The sequence below is a fragment of the Paroedura picta genome, chromosome 2 (genome assembly GCF_049243985.1).
Source record: "Paroedura picta isolate Pp20150507F chromosome 2, Ppicta_v3.0, whole genome shotgun sequence".
NCBI lineage: Eukaryota > Metazoa > Chordata > Lepidosauria > Squamata > Gekkonidae > Paroedura > Paroedura picta.
In genome coordinates, this window is record NC_135370.1 from 94,695,112 (window position 1) to 94,708,875 (window position 13,764).

A 13,764-nucleotide genomic window follows, 5' to 3' on the forward strand; every position below is an offset into this window, starting at 1 on the left:
CTCATGGAACAAACCTGAGGAGGAGGAGCAGGTTAAATGTCCCAAGTCTCTACTCCTCCAAGCCAATTAGCAACTTCTTCCCCAGCTGCATTCATTTTAAAGGGGGAAAGTGTGATTAATAATGAATCTCCTCGCATAAGATGAAGCATGTCCTTAAAAGAACAAGGATCAGAAGGGGAAACGTAGGCAGAAGAAGGGGGGGGGGGAGAGAATGGGAGAAGTGTAAAATCCATAATGCCCGTAAGAGGAAGAAACTGTCAATGCTTCTCTCTCTCCTCATATCATCTACTTTGTTCTAGTATTACTTTTGATTTTTGTCCCTCCGAATGTAAAACTGTGTGCTGCCAATCTTCTGTGGGAGAGCTGTTCCAAATTCTCAGTTTGAAAAGCTACTTGTTCTGCACATTTTGTAAATAAAAGAGCCTCCTGCTATTAAAACAATGCAAACACTTCTACTGATTCAAAGAGCCCAAAGGTTCAGAGAGGCTGTTCTAGTGTTTGCATGTGCATTCATCAAGCAGGCTTTGGCACTTCACATTCCTCTGATATAATCACAAATCCTGAAAGTCTCTGCCTCCAAATACCTCAAGTCATTCTTCCAAAGAGGCAAGGTAAAACAGTCAGTGCAGTGCAGGCATTTATGTTAGCCTGCTGCTGAAGTATGTTAAGAAGAAAATACTTTTCTGGTGGCATTATGGCTATAGTTTGTAAGAACAGGGGAAAAGGCAGGCTTTATCAGAGCTGGTGTCAGAAGTCAGCATTGCTGGGCAGCCGCTGAAGCCTTGGGAAAGCTTGCAGTTGGGCTGCAACAGCAGGAATTGTGGCTGCCAATCCTCTCTGGTTGCTTCCACATGTTTTGCACTCACCTGCAAAATAGGAGGCGGGGTGGGAAAGGGTTGGGCTTCCACTGGACATCTTTGCACAACTGTCCACCTTTTAGGATTTCCCTGGCACCATTTAGAAATTTTCCAAACCTGCTTTAATACAATCACTTTGTACCATTTTTGGTACTATCAAAGCAAGTTCGGTGGTAGTGTGGAATGGGAAAGTGTGCATTTATGCCCCTCCCCACCATTTCCTACCTATTTCCCCTTGCACTTGCCAACCCTGTGCAACTGGTGGGCTTGTTGACTTTGAAAAATATCAGTAATAGGTATATCAGTAGAATGTTTTTTGAGTAAAAACACTAGAGCCCTATAGATATTATTGGTGGAGGTATTGGACAAGTGCTATATTGTTTGTAGCTGTAATGAGAGCAAAACAGGGAAACATCACTGGGTGAGATGATTATTTTGGGGCCACAGCAGTCGTGACACGGGACACCCTCCCTAGAAGAATTGGGCCTATCCACTCCTCTCCCTTCCTTTGGCCTACACAATGTCCTCCACTAGGTAGTGAGACAATAGCTTGGCCACAGACCCCACAAGGCATGCCAACCTCCAGGTGATAGCTGGAGATCTCCTGAGATCACTACTGATCTCCAGGTGACAGATCAGTGCACCTGGAGAAAATGGCTGCTTTGGAAAGTGGGCTCTGTGGCATTCAACCCCATTGAAGTCCCTTCCCTCCCCAAACCCTGCCCACTTTAGGCTTCATCCCCCCAAATCTCCAGGTGATTTCAACCAGGAGTTGGCAACCCCGGAGCTCATACTTGCAAGCACTGATAGCAAGTGACCACTCCTAGTGACCACTCCTTTTCAGGTGAGCAGCCACCAACGTTGGGGAAAGCAGCTGTCATCCACTTGCTGCCTTCTTCTGATTGGCAGCTGCTTCCCCCAGCATTGGTGGCTGCTGACCTGAGAAGCCACGGCTACTAGGAGCTGCAGCGGTGGCTCATTTACCTACCTTCTTGGTTGCAGCCATGCCCGGGAAGAAGGTCCATGGGCCAGCCTCTGGGCCTAAAAAATTGTTTCTGATGCAGTTCTTTGGCTGAATACACACTAGTGTTTTGCACAGAACAGTCATCATGAAGTGAGAAATCCAGAACAGACTGCTCATTTTAGTTGAAGCTTTTGTGTGTACACATACTTCTTCGAGAAATTCTTCAGTGGAGGAAAAAATTAATGTTCCTTATTTCCTTACCACAATTCTGACTTTATAAAAAAAAGAAAAAGAAAAAAGTCATTTAAAAATCTAACATGTAGTTGAACTTTGAGAAGCAGGCTTTGGTCAGGAACCAATTGCCAGCTGACATCCTTAAAAGCATCCTTAAAAGCATCCTTTGACATCCTTTGCCCAGAGATCTACCATAGCCATCCCATACTCTAACACAGGAGTTGCCACTGTGGTGCCCATGTTTGCCACTGTATCTTTCTTGGTGCCCACCAAACATTTTTTCAGAGTGGGGGAGGTTAGGTGGGGCTCTTGCTCAGTAAAGTCTCTGATTGTCTGTACAGCTCCCAAGGATGTCATTTAGGCAGCTGCTGCCACCATGGTTCTTATTCTTCCTCATTCCTCTTTCCCATTGTACTTTTTAAAATTACCTCCTTCTCTCCTGCACTTGGGTTTCATTCTGTGGTTCCGCCCGTGTGCCAGCCATTTTGTGGGTGTGCCCAACACCTGGTGCCAGAATCCCAAAGGTGTCTGCAAACTCAAGAAGTTTGGGGACCCTGCCCTAATATAAAATATCTACAGGATGGATTCAAGTGGGTAGCCATGTTGAACTGAAGCAGGAGAACAAAGTTAGAGTCCAGTGGCACCTTTAAGACCAACAGAGTGGGTGTGACAGCTCATACCTTGAATAAAATTTGTTGGTCTTAAGGGTGCCACTGGACTCTAAATTTATCTACAGGATGATTAAAGAACAGCTGAAAAGTGCCTCTTTGTCTATATCCCTGCTTTGCAAATTCTGAGGCTGAGCCTGGCTTTGAAAATTCATCTTGGCCCCAGGATCATGCCCTTTCACTTTAGAAGCTAAGCATTGCCACATGGAGAACGAATACAGGTTGGGGATAAGCTCACTGCTCTAGAGGAATAGCCTTGTACAGCAGCCAATTCAACCAAGAGCCTTAAGTAAACAGGAACTTTGTGACACCTTAGTGATTTAGTGAAATACTGCTGGTCTTTAGGGCTCCACCAGACACTTGGGGCCATTTCGCACGGCTTCAAAATAGCACAATGGTTGCTAATTGAAAACGCTACTAATTTGCCTTAACGCACGACGTCGCAGACAATCTGCAACACTCCTGAAACCAATCAGCAAAAAGCGCTTCGTTGTAGCGCTTTTAGGGGAATCCAGAAAAGTGGATTCACCCTCCAGATAGCGATACACTCCTGCAACCAATCTGCAACACTAGCGCTAAAGACCTGTGCGTTACCATTGTTGCGGGTTCTTCGAAGTCCCTCCTCCTGAGCCTGTCCTCCAAACTTCCGGCGAAGCGATCGCCATTTTTTTTTCTCCGAGCGAGCGGGGATAAACGCACCAGCGAGCCTCTTTCTGTTTAGAGGCTTCCCTGGCTTCAGTCCTTCACCTTTAGTCACTAAGCACAAACCACATAAAAGCCCGTTTGCTGAAATAAAGTCCCTTTATTTTTTACACATTAATTCAGCCGAAAATCGGGCCCGTGAGAGGGGGGGGGGATTTTTTTTTTTCACTCGAGGCAGCGTGGCAACGATCATACGATCAAACGACAGCTCACATTAGGCAGCTGGATGGGTCTCTCCGTTGCAACGAATCTACCTAGATTCGTTGCTATGGGTCTGTTTTTTTTTTTTAAAAAAAACCTTTCTTAAAGGGAAAGGGGCTGTTTGGGAGCATGCTAACGGCTGCCCATTGGCTGCTTGACGGCCAGGGGCGGGACGAGCTTGGCAATAGCGCTTCCTTTCTAGCGATTTCTGCCGAGACCGGAAGCCTGTGGGAAACACTAAAAAACGCAACTGATTCCACTACAAAGGCAGGTATGCATAACGACGAATTCCACTATTTTAAATGGCGATTTTTCATTCCGCAAACAATTTGCAACAAAGATCCCCGTGCGTAAAGGCCCTTGGTTTGGTTGAGATCAACTGTGAAACAAGTATAACTAATAACATCTGCTGGGCCACTCTTCTGGAGGAGTTGGCCCTCCACTGACCCTACACCTTACCCCCACCCCAACCGCCTCTCATGTGCTTATTCCAACCATCCTCCTATAAGGAGCTGCTTTGGGGCACAGCTGTCCCCTCCTTTCTTCTATTTTCATTTCAGGCCGAGTCGTCCCGGTCCTCCCCCCCTCCCGCCTGCAAGCGCCCAGAGCAGCGACAGCACCACATTTTGCTAGGAGGCGAGCCTGGACGCCCAGGCAGGCGAGGGAGGGAGCGAATGACCGTGCGCTGGGCATGAATCATTCATAACTGCGCTGACGGCCGGGAGGGCTGCGGAGATTGGCGGCCGAAGGGCGGGCGGCTGGCCTGGCCTGGCCTGGCCGGCGATTGAGGAACGGGCTCTGGAGCGGACCGCCTGTGGCGGCGCAGCAGCGCAGTGCAGTGCCAGCGCCTGGCCGCTACTGAGGCAACGGCGTCGCTTTTGCTCTGCTGTATACAACAAGCCGAGCTGACCCTGATTGGCTGAGGCGTCGGGCTGAGAAAGATAGCAGCAAAGAAACTGGCTGAAGGGCAACAGCGGCGGCGGCCGCACCACCGTCCTCCTTTGGCGGGAGCTGCTTCGCGTGCCGTCTTCAAGCCACCTGCCCGGCCTCCCAGCCCGCTGCAGCTGGCAAGGCCAGCGGCGGGGTGCGCCTCCGGCTCCCTTCTCCCCCCATGCCGCCGCGTGACCCTCCCAGGGACGATGCCTCCGCCGCCGTTAGTTGCACTGCTTGGATAAGCCCTCCCCATGCTGTTGCCGCCGCTGCCGTCGCCGTTTCTGAGGCCGGATAGAGGATGCTGCCCTGGCCAGTGGGGGGCTGTGACCAGGGGCTCGGCAGCCGCTTTCTTCCCTCCCCCGCTGGCCGCGGGGGCTCCCCCTGCCCTAGCTGCTAGTCCCTTGGGCCAGCGATGACTTCGAAGCACCAGGCGGACTGGATCCCTTACAGGTATGCCCGGCGGGGAGCTCCCCCTCCTCGTGGTGGCTTCCAGCGGGGCAAATAAGGCTCCGCAGAAGGCGGGGCTGACGACGGGCGGCTTGCCGGCAAAGTTTTTGGCGGGGGGGACGGGACTTAGTCAGTGCCTACTTTAATTTTTTGAGCAGGAGGCGAAAAGTGTAACGGTTCCTTAGAAGAAAGACACCGATTTTTAGGCAGAAGGTTCATGAATGAGACTGAAAGAGGCTTGGAGCCATTTACGTTTTCTTGATTTGGATGGGTTGCATGGTTTAGCAATCCTAAACAGAATCCAGTCTAGTAAATCGGGTTTACTCCCGGGAAATTGTTATTCGGATGGACCTGTTAGTGTTGCATTTTAAAGATGTAAAACATGGATAATGTTGTTTTCTTTTTAAATTAAGAGGGAGCTGCCCGAGGGCAGCTGTGCACTCTGGCCATAGCTTTGGAGACTGTCAAGAACCTTCTTCGGTTCGAAGCACGGTCAGATGGATCACTTGCTCTTTTTGACTGAGGGGAAAATTTCCCATAAACCACTCAAATCCTATGGTGGATTTCTTTTCATCTTGTTATTACCCCAGTTTCTTCGGAGTTATTAATGTGGAGTGAATGTATGCTGGGGCTGGATGAGGTCTGAGAACTTTCCTGCATGATACTATTTTGACTTCAGTCTGGACATATTGCTGTCCTATAGTTACTGCCTTGCTCTGTCTTCACATCCCCATTAGTGTGACAGCTGTTCTTCATTTCTTTATTTTTGTACATTCTCCAATTTGCAAGCTTATCTGGAGCACGTGGAGCATTTACAGCCGTTGGGAAGAAAGCATTTTAGGGGGCAGTCTTGAGGTGAATGCAAGATTCTTGATCTCTGTTGTTCCCAGTGACATGCAGTTGCCAGCTGCTCCTCTCCCCCTGGCCCTTACTACTCTACAGGGATATTTCATACAAAATTAATTATGACACTTATGTACAAGGAATTGCATGAAGCCTGTATACAACGTATTACAAGAGATGAATGCCTCTGTGTCTATTACGGCTTTCTGTTGTGTGAATAGAAAATACGCTTGGCAGTGGCTTCTTGCCAAGTGTTCCCATAACAAAATTACAAGTGTGCATCCATCATACATGACAAATTGTACACAGTTTTCAGAGCAAATATGAAGTGATGTGAGAGTTGCAATTAGTCTTGGTGAATCATTCCTGGGAAGATATTGCTACACGTATCTCTCCAGATGCAGGGCAAGAATTAATACTGTAAGCTACCCCTGCTAACAACTGACAGCAGGGATCTATTTGTTGTCATTTAAGTGGCCTTTATTGAATGAGGAAACCTTGACTCTGAGAAAGAAAAATGGATAGGTGGAGAATTAGAATGCTTTGCACAAATACAAGCACCTGGACCTTTACATCTGTTTTTTTGTTGTTGTTAAGGATTCAAATTTTTGTAACCGAGACCTTGATGAATAAATTGCTGTGGAGAAGGATGCTATAGGCTGTTGCATAAGGTACCCATTATTCCCTATAGAACAGACACGTTGTGGACCATGCAGCAGCTTGGCAATCAATGTTAACTGCTCTCCCAGATCCTGCTGCTGCCGCTTAGCTGCCATGGAGAAAGCAGAGATTGCCATGGCAGCACGGATTGCTGTTGTCTGTCATTGGCTCCTTGGTTGCCATAAGCTACCGAAGCCTCTGCTAGTTCTCTTTCGGGGGAAGTGTGTACGTCAAAAGTGTTGTCAATCTGAGCTGGATCCTCTTGTGCATCTCTGCTTACTGATGAAGCAGAGCAAGTAATAGGATGACATAAGCTGGATTGCATTGTAAATGCAGGATAGCTTGGGTGGAGGAGGAACATGTTGAGGGATGTAGATCCTTGGTTACGCAATGAATTCCGTGATAGTTAGATGGTGTAAAAGTTTGGGAGTATAGTTTTTGATTGATACAGACTAGTGATGACAGATCGATTTCTAGAAAGCTATGCATGTTTTTACCTTCTCAATTTAGAAAACTAATTTATTCTCAAATGAGATTTTTAAAAGGTATTAGAATGCTTTGGTTACAGAGGAATCATAATTTTTTAATGTTAAGATTTGCTTTTGTTAGTTAATAAAGGCCATACTAGATAGCACCTCTGTAAATTATAGGATATTTATTTTATTTTTAAAATACATATAGACTACTTCCCCCACCCTTATGTTTATATAGTGCTCAATTTTAAATTGTAAACAATTACAGTCTAAGCTATAATATTTTGAATGGTTTTAAGACAGTAGTAGCAACAGAAATGCAGTGCTAGAGACAAAATGGTTAATTCTTGAAAACAGAGTTTGCACAGGGCTGTCCTTGTTTGTTTGCAGAATGCTGACAGGGAAGCAGATAAGCAGACCACTGCTAATTAAAAGTTATAATTAAAATTAATTAATTAAAATATCTCTATATCCCTTTGGGTGAAAGTATCCCTTTTTAGGGGGAAAAGTCATTTTGGAGTTGTACAGCTGCTTATAGTATTTATTTTAGATTTTTTTAAAAGATAATTTTGAGTTGGGTCATAGAACTGTCACTGCACAGCCTATTCTGCATATGAGAAGTGAATGAGCATCACTTTTGTGCTCTGTGGAGCCTTGGGTGAATGTTACCTTGTGATATTAATCTATTTGAAGAATTTGTTTTTGGCTTTTTCTTCTGCTCTGTACATGATTTTAAAGAGTATTCAGTACTGAATAATAACATTCAAGAATCTTGGTTATGTATAGTATTTCAATTACTCATCTGTTTGCATACTGTCTTAGAGAAAGATCTTTTCTTCTGCTATATTATTTTATTTTATGTGCAACATTAAACATATGAACACATGAAGCTGACATCACAGTCAGTGTTGTGTCTGCTCAGACTCTAAGATCTCAGGCTGAGGTCTTTCACATAACCTGCTGCCTGACCCTTTTAAAACTAGAAATACTAGGATCGAACCTGGGACCTTCTGCATGCCAAGCAGATGCCTTACCACTGAGACATGAATTCACAGCCCCTCATCTTTCGAACTATTTTAGTTTATCTCCCACAGATAGAGGATGGGTTTCATATGCAAGGTGGATAAACTGACTGCCAGCATGTAGGGAAAAATAAACAATGTATCATGAAAGCAGAGATTGAAACATGCTTGGAAATTAATTCTTCTTTTATATGTCACCTTGAGATCATTTTAAATTGAAAATCTAACAAATGTGTAAAATAAATGTTGGTAATAGTCTGGTGTGTATAATACTGCTATGGTACAGATCTGGTCAGTGCCTGGTTGAAAGACTACATTATACTCCTGTATGTGCTACCTTGGGTTTTTCCTAGAGGACAAACACATATTCTTGTAAATCGGTAAGAAGATTTGCTATGGAATGTTTAAGAACGCGATATCATCACTGACTTGAATGTCTAATATTATCTTCTGTGAACTACTTTGTCAGAAAACAAAGAGTTTCCATCTTTTCTTCCTTTGTGATTCTGATGCTGTGCTGGAGAGTGACAATGGTGGTGAGGAAGGGAATAACAGTTGGGTCACACCCTTGGCAACTTCTCTCCTGATGCAAAGACTTTGTAGATGGTGTGTTAGTTATATTGCAGAGATGACAATGTTCATTTTTAAATTTTCTCTTGAAAGTGGATCTTTTGTCTTCTCTGTGCTGTTCGCATCAAAGGAATTGAGCCTTAATGATGCTTGTTACCTCTTGCTTCCCTTTGATCTCTATCACTGTCTCTCCCTATTTGAAACATATGTGCCTTCCACAATGTTATTTTGCACTTGGGGAAGAAAAAAACCCTAGTCCAATTGCTTTTCTGAGAGCTTAAGAATTATGCTAATTATAATTTCAGTGCAAATCTTTTTTCATGCAACATGAATCCCTTTTCCATTCCATTCGGTTAAAAGCTAATTTCTGAAAATAGTTCACAACTGCATCTGAAAAGGTGGTGATTGGGAGCCCAAGAAATACGCAATTAGCCTCTCTATGCTCAGAGTAGTGTTGGTTGGGCTCCTAATACCTGAATTCCCCCCCTGATATATTTTCCTTCAAACTGCATGGCAAAACTAGGCATTTTTGAACAGGACTTTATGATGGTGTAGTGGTTAGGAGTGCCAACTTCTAATCTGATGAGTTACCTGGTTGGCCTTGGGCTCGCCACAGCACTGATAAAGCAGTAATATCAGGACTCTCTCAGCCTCACCTACCTTGCAGGGTGTGGAAGAGGAAAGAGAAGGCGACTGTAAGCCACTTTGAGACCCCTTCTGGTAGCAAAAAGTGGCACATAAGAACCAACTCTTCTTGGAAATGTCCCTTTATTTCGAACAGCGGACCTCCCATCATTTCTGAACAGCAGCCCCTCCCCCCAACATAATGGTGTTTGTGGATGAGTGTTAGCCTGCTGTTCAAAAGGGGGGGGGGAAAGAAAGATCCACCAGGCTAGCCTTATCTTGTCAGACCTGAGAACTAAGCAGGATTGGCCCTGGCTCTTATTTGGATGGGAGATGCTCCATTAGCAAAAGCAGAAAGTTAGTTGTAGAAGCCGGTAGCCTTCATGGATGAACTGTTTCTTTTTGTCATGCAGATGGCAGTGACCCACATGCACATGTTTCCAGTAGACTCTGGACACTGGACTGGAATACTGCCCCTAAGTTAATACAATCTTCAAAATTAGTGTTTTACAACTGAGCTCCATGTTGAAATAAGAACAACCTAGCATAGCAGGAAGCTTGCATTTAACAGCATTTCCAAGGATCATTTTATTCTCATTGATTGATTGATTGATTGATTGATTCATTCAATAAACAAACAAACAAAAAAATAAACAAATGCTACCCTTTAGTGTGACATCTCTGCATAAACTGAATTGTAGTCTCTGTTCTTTGTACTTTGCACATCAGGTTTGTTTTTAACAAACATGCTTTGAATGAAATATCACCACTGCAGTGCCAACTGTATAGAACTCTTGCTACAAGAGTACTGAAGAGATCATTCTCTCTTTGATGCTAGAATGGCTCAACAGGTTCAGGACTTTGGATTATTTGTACTCAGAACATTTATCTCAGAATACAGCACTGAAGATAGTGCTGTTTCTCTTAACAGCAGCAGAGATGTAGCACAGCAACTTCTTAGCATGTGTGCTGAGCATGGGGAAAAGTTATATCATTGACTTAAGCATTCTCAACAAGCCCTGTGCAATCTGATTAGCAGCAGCAGGTAGTGGTGTGTGAAGCGGCATGCATATGCAGCACAGAAACTTCTTATGATGAGAGTAGATGATGCAAAGTTTAAATGTCTTAAGTTATAGTACAGTGATTCCAAACCTGTCTGCTGTTGTGACCCACAAATCCAGATTTACTTTGTATAATGGGTAGCCCAAGGCTTTTTGGTGCCATAGGTGAACTATGACTATGGCACCCATATATTCCAGCACTCCATTTTCTATATTGCCAAGCAGGTGTTTTTGAGAAACCAACAAATATACAAAGTGTGCAGTTGCCCCCACTGTAAATCTCAAGCTGGGCCAGAGGAAGAATTTGAGTATAAGAATTAGAGGAGATATGTGAAGATGGCAGATGGTGATGGAGTGGGTGACAAGGGGCTCAGTGCAGCACCGACAGAGACCCCCTGTTCACGCCTCATTCTCCTACTCTCTGTCTTTACATGGGATGCTGAACAACTCCTACCTGCTCTCCTACCTTCCTTCCCTTCTTTCAGCTACTTCTGTGAAGTTACTAATTGCCAGATGACTTTGTTTCCTTCATTATTGTCACAAAGAGGGAGAAGAAAGATGAAAATGTGAGAAGCTGGTGAGGAGCAAAGGAAGAGAAGGATGCAAAGGGCAAGAACTGCCATTAAGGAAGGCTGACCTGTGACCCACAGGCTGGGAAACAGCACCAAAGTAGACTTATTGGCTTCATCAGGATTCCTCAACACAGAGATCATAGCATACAGACAAATAGCAAATTCTCTGAAGAAGCAGCACATAAATGTTCTTGATAAATAAAAAGTAATATGGCGCTTCTTGGATTTTTGTGACATCATTAACATTGTATCTGAATTGACAACAAATACTGTCTCACGTTATTTTTGTAAAGATAAAATGGAGAAGAATATGCTGCACTGAGTTCCTTGAAGGATGAACTGATAAAGGTGTGTTAGATAGAGACCATTCTTCTACAATATTTCTGCATTAATTGAATCAAGTTTCTCTCTCTCTTGATTTAATGTGTTTATGGGATCTTAAAGTTGTAGGTAGATTCCTAAAACATTTACTTTAGAAAGAAATCTGTAATTTATAAATAGGTGTATTTGGTTGATCTTATAAAGCATAGTGGTTATTAGGAAATCTTGGAAAAAATCCGTAAAATAGCCATTTTCCATGCTACAAAACAATTGATGACTAAATATCCCAATTGATTGGGTTCACTGAGGAGAAAGAATTTGCCTGAACTAGGAGGGAGAAAAATCAGAAACACTACATATAAGTCTTCCATGTTCCTTTAAATGTTAGAACCAGTAGGATTTTTACATTTATGAGGCAACCTGAACGTTTTCTTAAATGGGGAAAACAGCAGTTTCAGGAGGCTGTTTAAAGTTGAGAAATTGTATGCATCTGTGAGGAAAGAAAAGGCTAACCCTTCCATATTGCAGCCCTAACTGAAGTCTGAGGAACAATGTGGCTGCTGTTTACCAAATTAAAAATCAGAGATCCATTCACAGATCTCTGAAAACTGTCTAGTTTGGTCAAGAAAATAACTGAATTGAAAGGGTACACATTAGACAGGAAAAAACAATGAATTAAAAGGAAAAACAGTGACTTACTGCCAAAGTAGAAAGCAGACTGAAGGGAATGTGGCATGGTATTTCCCAGTCTTAGCAGATCTCAAAAGCTGGGCAGGGGCAGTAGTTGAATGGAAGACCACCGAGGAAGATTCTGCTGAGGAAGGCAATGACAAACTACCTCTGTTTCTCACTTGCTTTGAAAGTCCCTTGCTGAGGTTTCTGTAAGTTGGTTGTGATTTTACTGTCCTTGTGTACATAAAAGGCTGAGGTCCTAAATTCAGTTGTGGGATGTACAGCATAACATAAACAGAGATACACTTTTATAAATCTATCTCTATATGACTGCAGAAGGGTTTTGCCTATTGCCCTAACAAGGTACTTTCATTCCCCACTCAGGCTCAAGCAAATAACAGAGATGCACCCCTGCTGGGTGGCTGCAACAGATGTCATTCTTTTGATGAGGGAAATCCACTCATCTCCCCAGCCCTCTGTAAAGTGGGATTCAGCATCTTTCCTTCAGTAGCCTGCATCACCTCCTGTTACCTGCCCTCAGTCAGGAGGAGTTGCCAAAACAGGGTAGGGCAGCCACAACGCTAGAGTAAATTTTACAGACTAAGAAAAGCAATGTAAAAGGTTGCTCACCTACTTGAGGTGTACAAATTTTGGGGCATCTGGTCTTTCTACTGGAGATTCAAATGACTGTATGTGTCAAGAGAATGCTACATCACACAAGCATGCACACACTCATGCACATATAGAAGGGTCAGCTCCTTTTCAAGTTTCATCCCTTCACATGTGTCAAAAAGCCCGTAACAGATCCAGGCCTTAAGTTCTGTAACATGAAGCCTACCGGAACCTGCTTAGCCATCCATAGAGATCTATTAACATGTCAGATAATTGCCATGTTTTCTCTCCTGGCTGTAAAACCAAGCCTCTCTGGACAGATTAGATAATTTTTTTCCAGCCTTGGTGTCCAAAGCTGGTTCATTTTCAGAAACTGTCCTGTTCCATCTGCCCAGTAACTCTCCTTAGCCTATCTCCTGGTAGTCGTTCTTTGATATGTTTCTTACTCTGATTTTTCTGCAAAATGATTCATGCCTGTTACAAATGTCTTTCAATGAACAGATACCCTCCTTTCCTCATTCATTTTTGTCTGTAACGTCTTCTTCTATCATGCCTCAGTAACTGCTGATGTGCTTTATTTTCCATTATTTTCTGTTCTGCCCTCCACTTTACTCATGCACCATCAATTTACATTTCTCCAAATAGTATCTTATCTAGTTCCAGTTTCAGTGTTTTGAATACAGTTTGTATACTGCCCTCTCTGCCCTGTTCTCCTGTCTTTCCAATCTTCCTTCGTGCAAAATTCTGAAACTAAGTACTAAAAGACAGTGATTGAATTGATTTCTAGGCACATTGCATTTTGCTATATAAAAAGCTATTCCAGCTGCAAGCTATTAGAGCATCAGAGGAGGTGGTGCAGTGGCCTGAACAGAAAGAAGGGGTTGGGGAAAATGTATGCATTAATGAATGAATGAGCAGGGATCCCCTGTGACTTTCTGTATATTCAAGTACATACAGAAAACCACAACCAATCCAGAAAGGCCCTTGTTCAGTGGCATTTTATATGCAAAAGGACCCAAATTCCAGCCCCAGCATTCCCAGTTGGAAACAATAGCATGTTTTTGGGTAAGGTGTTTTCCTGAGTCCTTCTGCTGTCCAAGTAGACAGAAATGAAAGGATATGATAAACTCACAGAAAGAATCCTTAGGTGTGCAGCATCCTGGGAACAAGCACTGCTGAGAAAACTGGAATAGAATTCCAAGTAGACCTGTTTAGGATTGCTCTGTAAGTCAGAAATCACACACGGGCATGATGGTTGAGAATAAATCAGATTTTTTGCATGCTTTCCAGTCAATTCAGACGTCCTGCACAAGTCCACTTAACAATTC

The 13,764-nt window shown here is 43.7% G+C and overlaps 1 protein-coding gene across 4 annotated transcripts in view; it reads left to right on the forward strand.

Annotated features, from left to right (window-relative positions):
- TUB (TUB bipartite transcription factor) overlaps nt 1-13,764 on the forward strand; it is a 154,655-nt gene that overhangs the window by 68,466 nt on the left and 72,425 nt on the right. Inside the window, exon 1 of one of the 4 annotated variants that reach the window (XM_077321706.1) lies at nt 4,324-5,009. The exons of the other annotated variants lie outside the window; for them this stretch is intronic. Within the exon in view, the coding sequence (XP_077177821.1) occupies nt 4,972-5,009 (38 nt within the window). The 5' untranslated portion in view covers nt 4,324-4,971. Of the gene's footprint in view, nt 1-4,323; nt 5,010-13,764 lie in introns of those variants that run through there. 4 annotated transcript variants of the gene reach the window in all.